Source organism: Cervus canadensis, chromosome X (assembly GCF_019320065.1).
Source record: "Cervus canadensis isolate Bull #8, Minnesota chromosome X, ASM1932006v1, whole genome shotgun sequence".
Taxonomy (NCBI): domain Eukaryota; kingdom Metazoa; phylum Chordata; class Mammalia; order Artiodactyla; family Cervidae; genus Cervus; species Cervus canadensis.
In genome coordinates this window covers 100,642,683-100,665,471 of record NC_057419.1, presented here as the reverse complement: position 1 = coordinate 100,665,471, position 22,789 = coordinate 100,642,683, and the positions used below count along the sequence as shown (strand labels likewise).

The 22,789-nt window shown below is 39.6% G+C and overlaps 1 protein-coding gene across 5 annotated transcripts in view; it reads left to right on the top strand.

Annotated features, from left to right (window-relative positions):
- Positions 1-22,789, top strand: part of PASD1 (PAS domain containing repressor 1) — a 120,224-nt gene that overhangs the window by 47,897 nt on the left and 49,538 nt on the right. For all 5 annotated transcript variants that reach the window (XM_043458861.1, XM_043458862.1, XM_043458865.1 and 2 more), the window contains exons 2-5: positions 7,036-7,091; positions 8,518-8,636; positions 12,384-12,445; positions 14,695-14,784. In XM_043458861.1, coding sequence (XP_043314796.1) covers positions 7,060-7,091; positions 8,518-8,636; positions 12,384-12,445; positions 14,695-14,784 — 303 coding nt within the window. In that variant the 5' untranslated portion in view covers positions 7,036-7,059. The remainder of the gene's footprint in view (positions 1-7,035; positions 7,092-8,517; positions 8,637-12,383; positions 12,446-14,694; positions 14,785-22,789) is intronic.

The following is a 22,789-nucleotide window of genomic DNA, read 5'->3' as shown; positions in this document are numbered from 1 at the left end:
TTGACTATGCCAAAGCCTTTGACTGTGTGGATCACAATAAACTGTGGAAAATTCTGAAAGAGATGGGAATACCAGACCACCTGACCTGCCTCTTGAGAAACCTGTATTCAGGTCAGGAAGCAACAGTTAGAACTGGACATGGAAAAACAGACGGGTTCCAGATAGGAAAAGGAGTACGTCAAGGCTGTATATTGTCACCCTGCTTATTTAACTTATACACAGAGTACATCATGAGAAACGCTGGGCTGGAAGAAGCACAAGCTGGAATCAAGATTGCTGGGAGAAATACCAGTAACATCAGATATGCAGATGACAACACCCTTAAGGCAGAGAGTGAAGAGGAACTAAAGAGCCTCTTGATGAAAGTGAAAGAGGAGAGTGAAAAAGTTGGCCTAAAGCTCAACATTCAGAAAACTAAGATCATGGCATCTGGTCCCATCACCTCATGGGAAATAGATGGAGAGACAGTAGAAACAGTGTCAGACTTTATTTCTGGGGGCTCCAAAATCACTGTGGATGGTGCAGTCATGAAATTAAAAGATGCTTACTCCTTGGAAGGAAAATTATAACCAACCTAGATAGCATATTTAAAAGCAGAGACATTACTTTGCCAACAAAGGTCCATCCGTTCAAGGCTATGCTTTTTCCAGTGGTCATGTATGGATGTGAGAGTTGGACTGTGAAGAAAGCTGAGCACCGAAAAATTTATGCTTTTGAACTGTGGTGTTGGAGAAGACTCGTGAGAGTCCCTTGGAGTGCAAGGAGATCCAACCAGTCGATCCTAAAGGAGATCAGTCGATTCAGTCGATTCATGGGGTTGCAAGGAGTTGGACACAAGTGAGCGACTCAACTGAAAGGAACTGATTTAAATAGCTTGCAAACAAACTTTGTTGCCCCAATATAGAAAGGGGTATATAAAAACACACATACACACATACTCTATGGTTCAGTTCAGTTCAGTTCAGTTGCTCAGTCTTGTCCAACTCTTTGCGACCCCATGGACTGCAGCATGCCAGGCCTCCCTGTCCAGCACCAACTCCCGGAGTTTACTCAAACTCATGTCCATCAAGTCAGTGATGCCATCCAACTGTCTCATCCTCTGTCGTACCCTTCTCCTCCTGCCCCCAATCTTTGCCAGCATCAGGGTCTTTTCAAATGAGTCAGTTCTTCACATCAGGTGGCCAAAGTACTGGAGTTTCAGCTTCAGCATCAGTCCTTCCAATGAATATTCAGGACTGATCTCCTTTAGGATCGACTGGTTGGATCTCCTTGCAGTCCAAGGGACTCTCAAGAGTCTTCTCCAACACCACAGTTCAAAAGCATCAACTCTTCAGCACTCAGCTTTCTTTAGAATTCAACTGTTACATCCATATACATGACTACTGGAAAAACCATCACTTTGACTAGATGGACCTTTATTGGCAAAGTAATGTCTCTGCTTTTTAATATGCTGTCTAGGTTGGTCATAACTTTTCTTCCAAGGAGCAGAGGTCTTTTAATTCCATGGCGGCAGTCACCATCTGCAGTGATTTTGGAGCCCAAAAAATAAAGTCTGTCATTGTTTCCACTGTTTTCCCATCTATTTGCCATGAATTGATGGGACCAGATGCCATGATCTTAGTTTTCTGAGTGTTGAGTTTCAAGCGAAATTTTTCACTCTCCTCTTTCACTTTCATGAAGAGATTCTTTAGTTCTTCTTCGCTTTCTGCCATACGGGTGATGTCATCTGCACATCTGAGGTTATTAATATTTCTCCCTGCAATCTTTATTCCAGCTTGTGCTTCATCCAGCCCAGCGTTTCTCATGATGTACTCTGCATATAATAAGTTAAATAAGCAGGGTGACAATATACAGCCTTGACATACTCTTTTCCCTATTTGGAACCAGTCTGTTGTTCATGTCCAGTTCTAACTGTTGCTTAATGACCTGCATACAGATTTCTCGTCAGGTGGTCTGGTATTCCCATCTCTTGAAGAACTTTCCACAGTTTGTGGTGATCCACACAGTCAAAGGCTTTGGCATAGTCAATAATGCAGAAGTAAATGTTTTTCTGGAACTCTCTTGCTTTTTTGATGATCCTTTGGATGTTGGCAGTTTGATCTCTGGTTCCTCCACCTTTTCTAAATCCAGCTTGAACATCTGGAAGTTCATGGTTCACGTATTGCTGAAGCCTGGCTTGGAGAATTTTGAGCATTACTTTACTAGCGTGTGAGATGAGTGCAATTGTGTGGTAGTTTGAGCATTCTTTGGGGATTGCCTTTCTTAGGGATTGGAATGAAAACTGACCTTTTCCAGTCCTGTGGCCACTGCTGAGTTTTCCAAATTTGCTGGCATATTGAGTGCAGCACTTTCACAGCATTATCTTTCAGGATTTGAAATAGCTCAACTGGAATTCCATCACATCCACTAGCTTTGTTTGTAGTGATGCTTTCTAAGGCCCACTTGACTTCACATTCCAGGATGTCTGGCTCTAGGTGAATGATCACACCATTGTGATTATCTGGCTCGTGAAGATCTTTTTTGTACAGTTCTTCTGTGTATTCTTGCCACCTCTTCTTAATATCTTCTGCTTCTGTAAGGTCCCTACCATTTCTGTCCTTTATTGATCCCATCTTTGCCTGAAATGTTCCCTTGATAACTCTAATTTTCTTGAAGAGATCTCTAGTCTTTCCCATTCTGATGTTTTCCTCTATTTCTTTGCCTTGATCACTGAGGAAGGCTTTCTTATCTCTCCTTGCTATTCTTTGGAACTCTGCATTCAAATGGGTGTATCTTTCATTTTCTCCTTTGCCTTTCACTTCTCTTCTTTTCACACCTATTTTAAGGCCTTCTCAGACAACCGTTTTGCCTTTTGCATTTCTTTTTCTTGTGCATGGTTTTGATCCCTGCTTCCTGTACAATGTCACAAACCTCTGTCCATAGTTCTTCAGGTACTGTGTCAGACTAACCCTTTGTATCTGTTTCTCACTTTCACTGTATAATCCTAAGGGATTTAGTAGAAATTTCAAAATTATAATGATTTTTTGTCACAAATCAAATTTCTATTTATGTATGGAACTGTTCCTAATGGGTCTTTTCTGTCCTATGCTTTGTACCCTTATCTATTTACCTCAAAGAAGTCTTGATGTCTAGCAGAACACATCTTTGTACATTTTTATTCTTCAAAATTATTGTAGATATTTCTGACTTGTTGATCTTGATGGGAATTCTGTAATTATAGAAGTTATATAGAAAACCAAAGCCAAACAAAAATATACTGAGTGTTGATCAAAGTTAATTTGTAGATTAGTTGGGGAGATCTGATAAAACTATGAAAATTCCTGTCCAGGGATATGACGTTTTTTCTATTTATTCAGACATTTTTATATTAATCAATAAAGACATTATTTTCTGTGTAATAATTTTGCACATTTTGTTAAATTAGCTCCTAACACTGTATAATTTCTTTTACTGTATATACAAAGAATCATGTGTTAAGAACACAAAAAAGTGATTTGAGTAATTATTGAGATTTGGCTTTTTTTGATGGGACTATATAACACCATAAATACATATAATGCAATTTTAATAAATTACAATTAGGTTATTGAATATTTTGGAATTTAGCATTAATATTAATTATAATTAATTAATATGAATATAATTATTATAATATATAATATAAATAATAATAAAATCAATATAATTAATTATAATATTAATTATATTTAACATTATTATTATAATTATATAATATAATTATAATTAATTATAAAATATTAATTATAATTAATTATAATATAATTATAATATAATGTCTGATTTTCTGTGTTTAAACCTTTTCCAAAGGTTTATTCTTTAATTCAGAAATGATTTACAGGGATGTTATTTAATTTCCAAATGTTTGGGGGTTTTCCAGGGATTTATCTGTTTATTATTGATTTCTAATTTAATTCTGTTTTCATCAGAGAACATGGTCTGTATGCCTTTAATGATTTAAATTCACTGAAACTGGTCTCATGGACCAGTACATTTTGAATCATCATCACAGTTGGAATGTTACGCCTGTGTTCTACTGTTGCTTAGCGCAGCCTGTCATCAAACGAGGCCAAGTCTGTTGGCAGGCTAGTAAGTCTCCAGTATCCTCACTTCTTTTCTCTTTATTTGGTCCATTAATTACTGATAGAGGAGAGTTTAAACTCATCAGATGTAATTGTGGGTTTGTTTATTCCTCCTTTTAGTTCTTACTTCATTTTCAAACTTTGTAATTAGGAGTATACCTGTTTAGGATTGTTTTACCTTCTTGATTGACTCCTTTATCATAATGAAATGTCCCTCTTTTACTCTAAGACTATTCCTTACCTAGAATCTTTAATATTAATTAGCCACTTAAGCTTTACATCATTAAGGTTATATAGTATATATATTTCTTTTATTTTACTTATAAGCTGTGACTTTATAATTCAAGTGAGTATCCTGTAGACAAGATAGTTTGGTCTTACTTTTGTCCCCAGTTTTGACACTCCTTGGCTTTGTATTTGTGCCTTTAGTCCACTGACACTTAACATAATTATTAATACAGTGATGTTTAAGTCTACCATCTTTCTATATATTTTCTGTTTGTCCCATTTGATCTGTTTTCTTTGCCTTCCTTTTCTGCTTCTGGATGAAATGACTAATTAATATTCCATTTTATCTCTTTTGATTTGTAATCTGTAAGAACCCCGCGGCAAGACAAAGAGAGTGCCAGAGTATTAAGAGGCTTTATTGGGCAATTGCTCCCGGGCAGAGCTCCCAGACCTGAGCAGGGGGAAAGTGGGTGTCTGCAACCTGCGGGAAGTGGGGTGACAGTTATATACCCTGGCGGATGCGGAAGTGGTGGGACCTTTCCATATATGGTTAGAATCGGGCTCTAGGGTGCTGATTGGACTTTTCAGTCTCGTGTCGTTTTTGATTGGCCGGGATCTTGGCGCCTTCGTGTCCATCAGTCTGCCTGGCAACGGGCTGTTGATTGGTGGATGTCTGTCCCTGGGACTTATCCGGGGCTTCTCTGTCAGCATTTTCCGGCTGGCTCTAGGGTGCTGATTGGACTTTTCGGACTCGTGTCCGTTTTTGATTGGCCGGAATCTTGGCGCCTTCATGTCCATAGTCTGCCTGGCAACAGGCTGTTGATTGGTGGAGTCTGTCCCTGGGACTTATCCGGGGCTTCTCTGTCAGCATTTTCCGGCTGGCTCTAGGGTGCTGATTGGACTTTTCGGACTCGTGTCAGTTTTTGATTGGCCGGAATCTTGGCGCCTTCGTGTCCATCAGTCTGCCTGGCAACGGGCTGTTGATTGGTGGATGTCTGTCCCTGGGACTTATCCGGGGCTTCTCTGTCAGCATTTTCTGGCTGGCGCTTTCCCGCCTGCAGTCAGTGTGACCTTTCATAATCTATATCTCATGTGTGTTTTATTTGTTGTTCTAGGCAGTTTATAGTATACATCTTTAATTTATTACTGTCTGATGTGAATTAACATTGTGCCACTTCATGTATAATGTAAGAATCTCATAACAGTAGGTTTTCGCTTTCCACTCTTCTATCTTTTGTATTATTATTGTAATAGATTTGATATCAATATGTATTAAAAACTTTACAGTTCCTTGCTTTTATTTCAGTTATCTTTTAAAGAAATTGAAGATGCAAATATTATATTTATTCATGTACATATTATTTCCAGTTCTTTTCATTTCATAATGTAGATATAACTTTGCATCTGGCATTCTTTTCCTTCCATTTGAAGTCCTTCCTTTAACATTTCTGATAGTGCTAGTATGCTGGCCTTGACTTCTTCCATTTTTTGTTCATCTGAAGGTGTCTTTATTTTACCTTCAGTTTCTTTGAAGGGTTCAGTCTTAATAGATATAGAATTCTAGGTTGATTTGTTTGCCCAGAACTTTAAAGATGTTTCATTTTCTCTTGGCTTGGGTTATTCTGATGAGAAGTCAGACAGAGGACATTCTTCCCCACTCTGTATTAAATGTATCTTTTATTTCTGTTTGCTTTTAAGATTTTCTTTTTGCAATTGCTTTTCAATTTGCAATTGCTTTTGCTTTGCAATTGCTTTTCAAGCCTTGGTAAGCTTTTCATGGTGTTTAGTTCTTGGATTCACTGAGCTTCAAGAATATATGAATTTATGTTTTTCATCCAGTATGGGAACAATTAGCCATTATCCAAATATTACATTTCCTCTCCCTTCTAGGAATCTAGTTACCTATATTTTAGATTGCCTGATGATATCCCATCTGAAAGCTCTGTTCATTTTTTCAGTCTTTTCCCAGCACTCTGCTAGATATGAGGGATGTAAGTTATGCTTAATCATCTCCCCAGCAGCACAGGTTGGTGAACTAACCAGCTTGTTTTCAGTATCTGCCCAGGGTTTGACACCTGAGCTTTCTCTTATTTTCTTGAGAGCATTTAGAAGATGTTTGCTATATTTTAACAGTTCCCTCTTATTTAATGCACATGTATTTCAATGTCATTGACTTCTGTATTGAGGTTTCAACCTTGAGGTGATGTGTGAGTCTAATTACACAATTCAAAGCAGAGACTTCTGGTGTTGTCAAGGTCATTCTTCTATGCTGAAGATTTCTGTGATATCAATGATAAGTGCAGGCTTTTGTCTATTGTGGCATGATATAGTGGCTAGGTATGAAGTTTTCAATCCACATCTCTCTTTCTTTCACTGTCTTTGTTTCATGAAATCAGTGGAAGTTAAAGGAATCTAAGGGTACAAAAGTAAACCAACAAGTACCTGACTTTGGGATTAAGTTGTGTAACTTCACAGTGTTTTTGCACCTTTTTCCAAATACATTCATTTGTAGTATTATTGTGACAAACGTTCATTGAGGATCACACAATAAAGCAAGTCTTTACCATCTACAGATGCTTAATGAGATTCTCTTTAAAAGAAGTAGGCATTCCTCAAGGGAAATTGAGAATTTTGATTAATCTTATTGTTTTATGTGATTCATCATAGACTGATTTCTTAGTAAAATGTGGCTCCACTTTGATTTCAGGATTCTTTATTATATCACTGAAAAATGGATGAAGGTGACGGAAGAAAACGGATGCGGTATGAATTCCTAATTGACTGATATTTTCCTCAAAGACTTCTCCCCTGTCCTCCCTTCCTATTTCACATCTTGCAAAATTCTCCTTCCTCTGGGAAACTTGACTAACTCAGAGAAATTTGACCTCTCTGGTGGGTACTTCATATCCCTCAACCTAATTGTATTATAACACTTTGTAGGCTTCCTATGGGCTTGCCAGGTGGTGCTGGTGGTAAAGAACCTGCCTGCTAATGCAGGAGACTAAGAGACTCAGGTTCAATCCCTGGGTCAGGAAGATCCCTTGGAGGAGGAAACAGCAACGCACTCCAGCATTCTTGCCTGGAGAATCCCATGGACAGAAGAGCCTGGCGGGCTACAGTCCATGGAGTTGCAAGAGTTAGACACAACTGAGTGACTGAGCATGCATGCTCACTCTCTATGTCCTAACAGCCTCCCTCATCGAACTGTGCCCTCCCTGCCTTGCACAGTGGTTGCTCAGAGCTGACACTGAATAAACGCTTTATACTCCCTGATCAGTTGAAAAGTCTGCTTGGGGGCCTTGGCTTGCCTAGAATTGAAATTCATATACATTTGGGAAGGTTAATAATGTCATTTTTCCAGTTCAAGAATCTAAAGTAAATTTCATCCTACTGGTCAAAAAGTTTTTGTCAGAATTTTTCAGAATGGTCTGTGTTTTTTTTAAGTTAAAAATTGAAATCTAAATTAGCATTTCGTTGCTCAACTTTCTCTGTGAGAGGGAGCATTGGCTTCAAGAAAGTCTCTTCAGTAATTAGAGTTGATTTAGAAACAGTTTTCTTTAATCAGAAGTACTCTGAAAAAGCAGGTAAGATTATATGGTAGAACAAAGAGCCACCATTATATTCAAATTCATTTGGACTTATTTGATATAATTCATAAGCCACTGTGCAAGACACTGTGTGGACTTTGCTATTGGAAACATGGAGACAGATATGGTCCCAACCTACCCTCAACAGCCTCAGAGTCTGAGGGACATGAGATTGGCTTTCATATTCTTATTTTAATGTTGACAGTTGTGTTATATGAGTTATCAAAGGACCAGATTTTTGCCCAGATGTTGACAATAACATCTCCCTTTCTCTCTCCTTATTTCTCCCCATCCATTGTTCCATCATTTGAATTCTCAGTCCTACCCTTATTATGGACTTCCCAGGTGGTGCTAATAATAAAGAGCCTGCCTGCTAATGCAGGAGACGTAAGGGACATGGGTTCGATCCCTGGGGGGTGGGGGGGGGAGATCCCCTGGAGGAGAGCAGGGCAACCCACTTCAGTATTCTTGCCTGGAGAATCCCATGGACAGAGGAGCCTGACAGGCTAGAGTCCACAGGGCTGCAAAGAGTCAGACACAACTGAAGTGACTTAGCATGCATGTACCCTTATGAATAACCTTCTTTGTCTTTTATCAATTAGATATAGAGATCTGTCTGAAGATCAGAAAAAGAATCACATCAATACTGTCCTCAGAGGACTACATGGTTTTTTGTACAGACGGGACAGTCCTGTGGAGGAAAACAAAGAAAAATCACAAGGTATTTCTGCTCTTTCACAAAAGACAGGTTTCAACTGAGCTTAGCTATATTGAAAATGAGCTGTGGGTGGGACAACTGGAACTCTTCTTTACCTCATACATCACTGTGTGGGATTAATGACGAGATGGGGCTTCCCTGGTGACTCAGCGGTAAAGAATCTGCCTGCCAATGCTGGAGATGCGGGTTCGATCCCTGGGTTGGGAAGATCCCCTGGAGGAGGAAATGGTAACCCACTCCAGTATTTTTGCCTGGGAAATCCAATGGACAGAGGAGCCTGGCAGGCTATAGTGCATGGGGTCACAAAGAGTTGGACACGACTGAGTGACTAAATAGTAATAGCAGCAGCAGCAGCAATGACAAGATGACCTCCTGAAGCAACTTCTATTATGTGGATATTTAGTTTCTCTCCATTTATAATTTTCTTATGCTTGATGCTAAAAGCATTACTGAAGTTTGTGCAAAAGTGGAATAAGGAAATGAGAATTAGAAGAAGTATTCTGGGCAACAGTAGTGCAGATTTCTGTATCTTAGGCACTTGAAGGCACATATAAATGTTGCTAAGGGAAACAGGGTCCCAAGGGTGTCAAATAGTACCTATAATATTTAAGTATATTTAACTCAAAACATCTGAGCAGGTTATGCTCATAAGCATGTAATCATGCTATAGAAGATCTCTCTTACCTTAAAATATTTTTTCTTGGCCCCATGATACCTTCAGCTGTTGCCCTATTTCTGTGTCCCCTTCACAACAAAACTTCTCGAAATGATTGTATCGACCCTGTGTTCACTTCCTTGTGCCCCATCCTTTCTCAACCCACTTCACTGAGCCTGGAGCTCCCCCCACTCCAGGACAACTACTTCTGTCAGGAATAGCAGTGGTTTCCACATTGCTGAGGTCTTTGGTCCCTTAACTATCCTCATCTTTCATGATATTTCAAAAACATTGGACAGGTGACCACTCCCTCCTTCTTGAAGCATTTTTCTCTCAGCTTCCAGGATACCTGGGTAACTGGATTCTGGTTCCTCTCCTAACTCATTGGCCACTCCTTCTCTCTCTCTTTTTCCCATCCCCTCTTTCCCTTTTCAACTTTGAAGCATGGATATGCCCTAGGGCTCAGTCCTAGGACCTTTTGTCTTCTCTGTCTACAGTCATTCCCCATGTAATCTCATCCAATCCCTTAATTTGAAGGGCTACTTGGATGTCAGTGCCTCCCACTTTTAAAATCTATCTGCAGCCCGAACCTCCTTCCTTACCTCCATACTTGAGAATCATACTCATTATTAAATCAGCATGAGAGTTTCCTCTGTGACTTCTTTGCTTGGATGTCTAACAGGAAAGGTAACATCGCCATTCAGGACCTCTCAATTCCTCTCACACTCCCGGGCTTGATTTTCACAGTTTCAGAATAAGTACCACCATTCTTCTAATAGCTCAAAATAAACTCCAGCTGTCATTCTTGTGTCCTCCACCAATCCATCAGCAAATCCTTTTAGCTTTGCTTCTAAAGTATATCTCAAATCCATTCACTCTGCCACTTTCATAGCCTTGGTGAACCAACCTAGTCCAGGCCACCACCATCTATTCCATTTGAACATGCTTTCCAGCGAGGCTCCCTTGCTTCACTCTTGGTCCCTAGTTTGACCTATTTTTCATAAACAGCCATAGTGATCTTTTAAAAATATATATCAAGGGACTTCCCTGATGGTTCAGTGGTTGGGACCCTGTGCTCTCGATGCAGGGGCCCCTGGTCGGGGAACTCCTTCATGTTTCCCTCAACGAAATACAGAAAAATATATTTTCTAATAAAAATATTAGGAAAAAAAAAAAAACCCGTATGTCACTCTTCTGCTTGAAAGCACATGCTGTTCCACTCAAAACAATGCTGGCTCCCTCACATACACTACGTAATCTGGTCCTACCTGTCTCTCAGACTTCATTTCCCACTGCTCTATCCCTTGGTCACTCTACAGTAGTCCCTTTGACCTCCTGTTAGTTAAATTGGCCAAAATCTTTCCTGTCTCCCTTTGTACTTACTGCTTCTTCTGCCTGAGATGCTCTTCTTGCTCCTGGATTTTCTCATAGCTCTCTTCCTGCCATTTTTCACTTTGTCAGCAAGGCTTTCCCTGGGCACCCAGTTGAAGTTATTGTACTTCAAGGTATATGCAATGACCAATTCCCTGGTTTATGTGTTGGTTATCTGTCTACCTTCCCCACCGGTCTGTAAGATTCAAAAGAATGGTCAATTTATTTGTCTTGTCCATGCTCTATCATTAGCCCCTAAAACAGAGTAGGATATGTAGTAGGAGCCCAGTAGGTGGTAGTTAAATACATGAATGAATGAGGTTCAGCTTAACAAGAATTGCCAAGTTCCTATCGTGAGTCAAGTACCATGCTGAACACTGGGGTTTTAGTGAAGAATTGTATATGGTGCCTACCCTAGAAACAGAACAAGGACAAGTTCATGGGTAATATACTAATGTAGAAAAGCCCTTTATGGTTGTTTTATAAAATACATAGGTTTTATTTTCTGGAAATATATGGACTGTCTTTTGTATTTCTTTGTAGGGAGTATAGGAGATGAAAGTCACTAGGTGGAGCTGAAAGTCAGTGGGGAAATGACCTCAGAAATCAGCCATGGGAGAGGGGCATGGTTTGTTTTCTGAGTTGGAGAAGTTGTGACCAGAATTCAGTTTTCAGGCTGGGACAGGGGTCAGGAACACTGATTGTGAGGCGGTTGTGCAACCGGCATGGTTTATGTTTCATATTATTCTTCCTTCCCACATAGTTACATGCCCTCTTCTCATCCCCTCTTAAGTGAGGGTTCAGGAGCTCTTCTGCTCATGCCTGGGTCCCTTCTTATCTACTCATAGAGAAGGATCTGAGACGCCTTCCCACCAAGAGAGCAAGTGCTGCTGTCAGATTTGTCTTTGTCAAGGGATTTAACATTTTGAATAGGCATTGCAGTTTTATGGGTCTCCTCACCATTTCTGTGAGGAGAAGAAGCAAACATTTGTGGACATACATTCAAATAACTAGAGACTGGGGGGCTGTGTTAGTGAAGTCTCTGGGTTAGTGAAGTCAGTGGAACAGGTGGGATTGGGGGAGGCAAAGTGGGGTGGATGTTGATAGCAGAGGCTCTGAGTTAGTTCAGGAGCTGAAACTGTTCATTGGGAAAACCAGAAAATCTTGACGCATGGAGGAGGGGGTATAGGAGACAGAAGAGTGTCAGCATCTTTGGAGAATTACAAGATACAGCTTAAGGATTTTCTAGTTGAGGTCCTTTGCTAAAAGCTTAATTTGATGGAACAGTCATGGAATTCTGTATTTTAGCCAGGGACTGAGGACATATTCAGTGTCTTAATACACCTGGAGCATTCAACAGCCTGTACCTTATCTGGTATATTGTGAATATTGGGTTTGGATAGAATTTGGAAGACTTAAAGAAGTCAAGAAAGGGAAAGAACTGGGAGTTGAAGATCATAACATTGTTAGAAAGATCATCCTGCATACAGTAGAAATTGAGATGGATGATCTTCAAGGTCTTTTTCAATTCTGAACACTTCTTTGTTGATGATAGGTTATAAGAAATTAGTTAGTCTACCTCAGATTCTTCATTAGCACTCAGCATTTTCTCATGAGAGTCTTTTCTATAAAATTAATTATAACTTTGAAAAATCAATACCCATAAGCTAATCATTTTAATGTGACCATTTTTTATCTTTCCTTCCTTATAAAAATGTCTACAGAGACACTGAATTGGATTCCATCATTTCGAAGCTATGAAGATTTTATCCAGAAGACACTACAAGTAAGAGGGAGTTTGTTCTCTGGTTGCTTTATGTGCAGAATGCATGCAGTAAAAGATACAGAATACTGTTTTTCAAAGTGTGGCTAGGGGACTCTATCTTCAGAATTATCTAGGGAACTTGGTAAAAACACAGATTCCTGAGACCCACCTTAAACTGTTTGAATTGGAATCTCTATCTTGGTAGGGCCAGGAGCCTTCATGTCTAGCAGGCTGCCTGGATGTTTCTTTCTTTCTTTCTTTCTTTTTTTTTTTTTAACTCACTAGGTTCATTTATTTGCATCTTTAAAATCATTTTGGAGAGAAGATAATCTAATCCAAAGTTGCCTGGATGTTTCTTATGCCAACTGAACCCACCGAACTCCAGCAACAGCAAAAATGAACGAGTGTTTGCATAGTTTAGTGGCAAGTTAATTAATTATCTGGTAGATTCATTCAACACAGGTTGTTAGAGTCTATAGATTAAGCCTTTTCATTCCTTACTTTTTTTTCCTCAAGGACATGAGATGTTTATGGTTTCTACTTCCAAAGGAACTGGTAGGTTTCACTGAGTTCAAAGGCCACAGACTAAAGCCCAAATGACCACGATCCTTTGAGTCAAATAGATAGGGATATGAACTGTTCCTTTATCACTTACTTGTTATGCATCCTTGAGAGAATTGCCATCTCTCAACTCTGACTTCTTCCTCTGTACAATATCTCTGTTTCACAGAGTGGTTGTGAGAGTAAAGTGAACATGTGTAAAATGTCTAGTGCACTTTCCCGCTCTTCTCTGTGTTATTTCATTTCTCTTATCTTCCATTCCTTTGTCTCCTTGTGTTGCTTCTGAGTCATTTCTTCAGCTTTGTCTTCCAGTTCAGAAATTATCTTTCCACCTATGCTCTAACTTGCTATTTGACCTACATATTGAGTTTTTATTTTGATGATATCATTTCTAGACAATTTGATTAATTTTCACATCTGCCTAGTCAGTTAGGAGTCTCCTGTTCCTTCATTATATTTTCAATACCCTTTTAAGATTTATTTAAGCATATTAAGCATGTTTTTGGCATATTTATTTATTTTTATTAATTTTTATTGCAGTATAGTTGCTTTTAAGCATACTTATTTTACATTCTGTCTCTGATATTTCTCATATCTGCAGTTTTAAATCTCATTGTGCATTTTATTGTTTACACTGCCTCTTGTTCATGTTTCATGTTTTTCCTGTTTTTGTTAATCATTTATGACAAACTTATGTTATTTGGAAATTTATCTACATTCTTTGAGCCCTGGTTTTAAAATCATTCTCAAGAGGTGATTTCAATTTCTTTTTCCTGGATATTTGGGGTCAGGACCATTTGAAAGTAAATTATAGGCTTGGGGTGTTGAGGGCTACACAGGTAGTTAGTGTGAGTGTGGGCTTTTGTTTGCAATTCCCAGAGGAGACCAGTTCTTCTTTTCCTTTTCTAGCCCAAGCTGAGGCTGAGGCAAGATAGGCAGGTTGTAAGTTCCCTGGCTCTCTTTGTTGGATAAGATCTTTCTATTTTGTCTGCTGAGAGTTTCCTTTCCTGGCTTGATACGGGAGTCTTTGGTTTCAGCCTTCACTTTGTGTGTGTCCAAGCTTTGTTTTCTGTCCCCCTGGCTCTATGCCATCAATGTTGCATAGATGCTCCCAAGGCATATGCAAGCTTCGATATCCTCTGACTTCTCATGTTCTAGTCATTTCTATATCAGATTGTTTCCCATACTTTACCATAAGCTTCTCCCTGTTTTATATATTTTATCCACCATTTTAGGTGTTCTTTACCAGGAGGCATTTGTCTGGATATCTATTCTATTATATAGCAGGAAAGTGAAGGCAATAGCCATATTTATAAATAGATTGACTAAACTAACTACAAATGAAAATGCCCTCCAAAATATTCTTACTGTTTTTGGAATTAATTTTGAATTAAGTGTGAAATAACCAACACATGGAAATGAATCTTCCTAGCTTGTGTTGGAGAGTTTTGTGTTAATTGGGTGTATACTGAAATGTGTTTGTCTAAGTGAGATATCATTTGATAAACATCTCATGCTTAAGGTTAAGTAGATTCTGTGTAGGAGGGAGAATAATGGAATTTTAATTAATTCTGGGCTTGCTTTATTGATATTTAAGGACCACAATACATTTTCAGTGTGTGATTACAATTATTTATGCATTTAGAAATAAAGCTATCATTTTATTATTGTTCCACTATTTAATTACATTATTATTCTCTTTTCATTAGTCATTGGATGGATTTATGATAATAGTGAGCACAGATGGAATTATAATTTCTGTGACCCATAACATCACTTCACTTCTTGGCCATTTACCTGTAAGTTCTCTCAGTTTTTGGGAAAGGATCATTCGCTTTGTTGTGTAGGGGTTCATTATTTGTTTTTAGCAGCATACAACTCATCAGAGAAGACATTGTTAATGTTGTCAAAATGTGCACCTATTTTATTGTCCTCCCCATTGGTTTCAGTTTTAAAGCTATAAAAAACAAACTCTGATATAAGGTAATGAAACACTGGGTGTGCACTGATGTGTGGTTTATAAACTTCCCTTGAAGTTGATGGTCCCCAAGGTGACTGCTTTGCTGGGCAGCCCTCAACCAGATGGATGTGTTTGACTTTGTACATTTGAGTCTACCACATACTGATTAAACAATGAATGTCATGATTTGGTCATGCTAGCTCGTGACATCCATTTCCAGGTCTGATTTGCTTTTTGTTTCTTTATGTTGAAGAACAAGCCATAATCTAATTTGGGAAAATAAATAAATGATTGCTTAATTTAGCAATGTTGTACATATTGCTGGAGAGACACTCACATATGTTATAGTCAGAGTATCAGATGTTCAAAATAGTCCGTCCTTCCTGAGTCCTTTGGTGTCACTATATCCCTCTCAGGAGAGCTTTCTACAATCTTCCCAGCACCATTGACTTAAAATATATGATTTCCTAAATTTTTTCTGGATCTTCAAGCTGTACAGCCACTGTGTATATCACTTAAACATGAAAGGACTGCAAACCTTCATACTGCATGCATGCCTGTGTGTGAAAAGGAGCTGTGTAGCATACATCCGCAACCACCACCACTCCCAAATCTCTGTTACTTGACTGATTGTGCTAATCATATCTGGATTGTTGCTTTCATTGCACATTCCTCACTCCACAGAATTGTCTGAAGAACTTGGCACACTCTAACCCACCGATCTGTAGCACTCAAGTTTGAACCACACACATTAATAGAATTTTTGTTAAATTATTCTTTAGTTAAGTTCAGTGCTTATTCCACTAGTTATACTGTTCCAGCCAGCATGTTCTATGGCCCACTTAGAAACTCAGAGAACTTTTCTCCTCTTTTCTCTTTATTTAAAGATACCTGTATCCATTTTTAAACTCCTCATTCTCTTCCTTTCTTTTAGAAAGCAATTTACATTTCCAAATTCAGCTTATATTTATAGGATACCAAAACAGCTGAATAAAATGCAAATATTAGAATATTCCTGGAGAAGGAGATGGCAACCCACTCCAGTATTCCTGCCTGGAGAATTCTGTGGACAGAGGAGCCTGGTGAGCTGCTGTCCATGGGATCGCAAAGAGTCGGACACGACTGAAGCAACTTAGCATGCATAGCATTAGAGATATTCATTACCCTGGACTTTAGAGGAGTCTTATCATAGAAGGAGAATGGTCTTATTAAATGTACATTAAAAGAATATGAATGTAATACATCATTCATTAAAGTTTGTTATAGTGAAGACCAGAAAACTACCCAAATTCTTGGAATATTTAATATTACTTAAAGCAAATTGGCCATTGACTGAGACCAGTGACTTTTCCTGAGCATCCTCCTATGAAGATTTTTATACTGTTATCCTTGATTCTTTATGCATTTTGGTTCAGAGCTTTCAGGCTCTTTCACCATTCAACATTTGAGGTAACAGACACACATGCACAGAGTCACCCTAAGGTAGAGATGTCTGAGACATGGGTTTGAACTGCTCATCTTAAACCAGGCACGTGGTAATCTGAGTTTGGTGTACTTAAAGCTATAACTACTACTCTGTACATAAACATTAAATGGAAATGAATTGATATATTCTTTTCAGTGAAAGCGAAAGTCACTCAGTCGTGTCCAACTCTTTGTGACCCCATGGACTATACAGTCCATGGAATTCTCTAGGCCAGAATACTAGAGTGGGTAGCCTTCCCCTTCTTCAGGGAATCTTCCCAACCCAGGGATCAAACCCAGATCTCCTGCCTTTCAGGAGGATTCTTTACCAGCTGAACCACAAAGGAAGCCCATATTATTTTAAAACATGGTTGAAAAAGACCATACCTGGGACACAGTTTCACACTTCTGTTTAAATCTTAACTCTTAGTTTTTAACAGCATGTAATTTTTTCCCAAGCTTTGACTTAAAATTTCATGTTATAAATCACCCATCTCATATAAATATGGAGACCAAACCATTTCTGGAGCATCTGCCCAGCTCCAGGAATCTACAATTTTTCATTAAAAATCAAAGGTCCATCTAGTCAAAGCTGTGGTTTTTCCAGTAGTCATGTATGGATGTGAGAGTTGAACCATAAAGCTGAGCACCGAGGAATTGATGCTTTTGAAATGTGGTTTTGGAGAAAACACTTGAGAGTTCCTTGAACTGCAAGAGGTCAAACCAGTCAATCCTTAAGGAAATCAGTCCAGAATATTCGTTGAAAGAACTGATGTTGAAGCTGAAGCTTCAATACTTTGGCCACCTGATGTGAAGAACTGGCACATTGAAAAAGACCCTGATGCTGGGAAAGATTGAAGGCAGGAGGAGAAGGGGTGAAAGAAGATGAGATAATTGGATGGCACACTGACTGGATGGACATGAGTTTGAGCAAGCTCCAGGACTTGGTGATGGACAGGGAAGCCTGGCATGTTGCAGTCCACGAGGTCGCAGAGTCGGACACGACTGAGCATCTGAACTGAACCTCTGTCTATTGGGCAACTCCAAGCCGATAGGATGGTGAGGTGGAAAGAACTTGGTCTTTGGAGTCAAATAATCTAGAGATTAAAATTTAACTCTCAGTCACTAACTACATGAGCTTTCATTTCTCATCTGTCAGTAGGGGACAGTATTACCCAGAGAGTGACTGGAGGTGGGATATTACACATGGTGTGGTTAGTGAAGGCCTGTGTAATCAGGTGACATTTAGACAGGTACTAGAACAGGATGAATGAGTCATGCAGAAAGTGCGTCCCAAACAGAAGCAAATGCAAATGAAAAGACACTAAGGCAGGAGTATACTTGGTGTGAAAAGCTATCATAAAGAGGCCACTGGGACTGGAGTGCTGTGAGCAAGAGGAAAAGTTGTAGGAGGTGATGAGGTCAGAGCAGTAACAGAGGTCACCTGGTTTAGGGCCATTGTAATGACTTTGCCTTTTCCTCAGAGATGGGAGGAAGCCATTTGGAGCTGATGCAGGAAATTATCTGAATCTAAGTTTTATCGGAATCACTCTGGATCTCGTATTAAGAATAGGCTATAAGGGTAGGACAGAAATGGCAAGGACCTAACAGAAGCAGAAGAGATTAAGAAGAGGTGTCAAGAATACAGAGAACTTTATAAGAAATACCACTCTAGCACAAGAGACGACTCTACACATGGACATTGCCAGATGGCTAATACTAAAATGGGATCGATTATATTCTTTGGAGCCAAAAATGGAGAAGCTGTATACAATCAGCGAAAACAAGACATGGAGCTGACTGTGGCTCAGATCATGAACTTCACATTGCAAAATTCAGACTTAAATTGAAGAAAGTGGGGAAAACCACTAGACCATTCAGGTATGACCTAAATCAAATCCCTTATGATTGTACAGTGGAAGTGACAAATAGATTCAAGGGATTAGATCTGATAGAGTGCCAGAAGAACTATGGATGGAGGTTTGTAACTTTGTACAGGAGGCAGTGATCAAAACCATCCCCAAGAAAAAGAAATGTGAAAAGGCAAAAATGGTTGTCTGAGGAGGCCTTACAAATAGCTGAGAAAAGAAGAGAAGCAAAAGGCAAAGGAGAAAAGAAAAGATACACCTGTCTGAATGCAGAGTTCCAAAGAATAGCAAGGAGAGATAAGAAAGCCGCCTTAAGTGAACAATGCAAAAAAAAAAAAAAAAAAAATAGAGGAAAACAGTAGAATAGGAAAGACTAGAGATCTCTTCAAGAAAATGAGAGATACCAAGGGAACATTTCATGCAAAGATGGGCACAATAAAGGATAGAAATGGTATTGACCTTACAGAAGCAGAAGATTTTAAGAAGAGGTGGCAAGAATACACAGAAGAACTATACAAAAAAAAGGTCTTCATGACCCAGATAACCATGATGGTGTGATCACTCACCTAGAGCCAAACATCCTAGAGTGTAAAGTTAAGTGGGCCTTAGGAAGCATCACTATGAACAAAGCTAGTGGAGATGATGGAATTCCAGCTAAGCTATTTCAAATCCTAAAAGATGATGCTGTGAAAGTGCTGTACTCAATATGCCTGTAAATTTGGAAAGCTGAAATGGCCACAGGACTGGAAAAGGTCAGTTTTCATTCCCATCCCAAAGAAGGACAATGCCAAAGAATGTTCAAACTACCATACAACTGTACTCATTTCACATGCTAGCAAGGTAATTCTCAAAATCCTCCAAGCTATGCTTCAACAGTATGTGAACCAAGAACTTCCAGATGTTCAAACGATTTAGAAAAAGCAGAGGAACCATAGATCAAATTGACACCATCTGTTGAATCATAGAAAAAGCAAGGGAATTGCAGAAAAACATCTACTTCGGCTTCATTGACTGTATGGATGAAACCTTTGACTGTGTGGATCACAACAAACTGGAAAATTCTTAAAGAGATGGTAATACCAGACCACCTTATCTGCTTCTTGAAAAACTTGTATACAGGTCAAGAAGCAACAGTTAGAACTGGACATGGAACAACAGATTGGTTCCAAATTGGGAAAGGAATACATTAAGACTGTATATTGTTACCCTGCTTATTTAACTTCTGTGCAGAGTACATCATGTGAAATTCCAGGCTGGATGAAGCACAAGTTGGAATCAAGATTGACAGGAGAAATATCAATAACCTCAGATATGCAGATGACGCCACCCTAGATTAGGCAGAAAGCAAAGAGGGACTAAAGAGCCTCTTGATGAAGGTGAAAGAGGAGCGTGAAAAAGCTGGCTTGAAACTCAACTTTCAACAAACGAAGATCATGGCCTCTGGTCCCATCACTTCATGGCAAATAGATGGGGAAAAAGTGGATGCAGTGACCGATTTCATTTTCTTGAGCTCCAAAATCACTGCAGATGGTGACTGCAGCCATGAAATTGGCGCTTGCTCCTTGGAAGAAAAGCTATTACAAACTTTTTTTTGCTTTACCAAGTTGTTTCAGTCATGTCAGACTCTTTGCAACCCCATGGACTGTAGCCCGCCAGGCTCCTCTGACCATGGGATTTCCCAGGCAAGAATACTGGAGTGGGTTGACTCTGTCAACCCCTTTTCCAGGGGATCGAACCCGTGTCTCCTGCATTAGCAGGTGGGTTCTTCACCACTAGTGCCACTTGGGGAACCATGACAAACCTAGTCAGCATATTCAAAAGCAGAGACATCACTTTGCTGACAAAAGTCCATTTAGTCAAAGCTATGGATTTTCCAGTAGTCATGTATGGATATGAGAGTTGGATCATAAAGAAGGCTGAGTGCCAAAGAATTGACGCTTTCAAACTGTGGTGCTGGAGAAGACTCTTGAGAGTCCCTTGGACAGCAAGGAGATCAAACCAGTCAATCCTGAAGGAAATCAACCCTGATATTCATGGGAGGATCTAATGCTGAAGCTGAAGCTCCAATCCTTTGGCCTCCTGATTGATGCAAAGAACTGAGTCATTGGAAAAGACCCTAATGCTGGCAATAATAAAGACCCTAATGAAGGCAAAAGAAGAAGGGGATGACAGAGGATGAGATGGTTGGATGGCATCACCAACTCAATGGACATGAATTTGAACAAGCTCCAGGAGACAGTGGAGGACAGAGGACTCATGTGCTGCAGTCCATGGGGTTGCAAAGAGTTGGACACAGTGACTGAACATGCTCAAGCATGCATTGTCACTGTCACCTTCCTTAAAGAATGTAGTTAATTAATAAGTAACTTATGGCTGCTATTTCCATCCAAGAGAATGTGCATGATCAAAAAAACTGCTCACTTTTTTTTTCCATTTATTTTTATTAGTTGGAGGCTAATTACTTTACAATATTGTAGTGGCTTTTGCCATACATTGACATGAATCAGCCATGGATTTACATGTGTTCCCCATCCCGATCCCCCCTCCCGCCTCCCTCTCCATCCCATCCCTCTGAGTCTTCCCAGTGCACCAGCCCTGAGCACTTGTCTCATGCATCCAACTGCTCACTTTTGATAGGGTCCACAAGGGGTCTCACTCACCTGGGTGCCTCTGGAATTCAGCAGCATGTCTCTTTGGCATGCTGCTGCCCTGCCACCCTCAGGGGGCAAAGGTGGGAGCTGAGGGGAAATACAGCACCAAAAGCAAACAGCAGGAGTACATCAGCAACTGACACTTGGGGCATACACCCAATAACCTCACAGATCACATGCTTCCTCCCCAAACAATACGTAACGCCCTGCAGAGCAGAGGAAACCCCTCGATGATTCAGACACGTGTGCAAAGATCCTGTACACTAGGAACAAGGGGTACAAGCAGACAATGTTATGCCATCATGCCCTGCACAGTAGGAAGTTAGCACCTGAAAGCTGGAACCAAATCTCTACTTTGGCTCTTCCCTGCCTCTAAATGGTGTCATCCAACCTGTTTCCACCTGTTCTGGGCGTTAGTTCAGGATAAGATGGCAGAGAGGAAGGGGAGATTAGGAGAGGGGCTGACAACCTATAAAACAAGATAACAATACAAAAATGCACAAACCAGACTGAGCACTAAAATATTTTATAACACTTGATATAGGGAATGGTAGGGTAGATATAAGGGACTTTCTATTGGTAGTAATGTATCTTTTTGTTGGTGTTGAAAGGACTCCGAGATAGATGACTCTAGGAAGAGAAAGCTGAACCTTGGTGGGAGATACTGGATTGCCTCTATCAGCTAGAAAATTAAGGAGTTATGTAGTGTGGTGTTGAGAGTGTGTAAGCCAAGGACTGTAAAGGAGAAGATCATCCACGTATTGGAGGACAGGGATTTCCTTTGCTCTGCAGGGCGTTATGATTGTTTGGAGAGGAAGCATGTGATCTGTGAGGTTGTTGGGTGTATGCCCCAAGTGTCATTGCTGGCATACCCCTGCTGTTTGCTTTTGGTAATTTATTTCCCCTCACCTCCCACCTTTGCCCCCTGAGGGTGGTGGGGCAGCAGCACACCAAAGAGACATGCTGCTGAATTCCAGAGGTGCCCAGGTGAGTGAGACCCCATGTGGACCCTATCAACTTTGAATTCTTTTAGGTGACAATGCTATACTTTCTTCTACCAATGAAAGAACTGGTGAGCCTTAGCACTTTGTACCTCTTGTTGGGGTATTATTGTATTATTTATTATTTCAGGGGCTGAAATGATATCAACCTATTATTTTATACTATGCATTGTAATTGTGCATGTGTTGTCTTCCCTACTGAACTTTGTGTTCATTGAAATTTAGAATAAACATGTCAGGTTCATCTTTTTAAACTATCAGAGGTTTCAGCAAAATAATAGTAATAATAATAATAAGTTATTTCATGTAAAATATCCAAAACGCAGAAGCTGGCCCAGTAGTATATCAGCCGATTGGACTCAAGGTAGTTGTGGTGTAGTGGAAGGAACAATGAATTTGTAGTTGGGTGGAGCTGGGTGTGAATCTCATCTCTGAACTTCTTTCCTCTCCATAATTGTACAAGCCTCCATTTCCTCATGAATTCAATAGAGGAGAGTTCTTCCTCTCACAAGGAATCTAATTAGGTGAGCTAGTTAGTTTGAATGTACGTAGTACAATGTTCTGGCATGGAGCAGTTGTTAATCAGGTGTTAGGTGAAGGAATGAATGAGTGGTCTCTACTGATCAGAGATAACTTGGTTTGGTACCTGAAGTGTATTTTATAACTAAATCAATAAAGTATTTTCATTGAAAAAGTTAAATTGAAAGAAAAATATCCTTTTGAGAAGTCAGTTTCTTACTATGTGACTTTCATTGTCAAAACCTGTTGCCTATTAATTCATGTTTTGTTTGCTAAACTAGGGTTATATTTCTGCCCTGCATTGAGCCAAGATTTTTCTTGATTGAGACAGGAGCCATCTG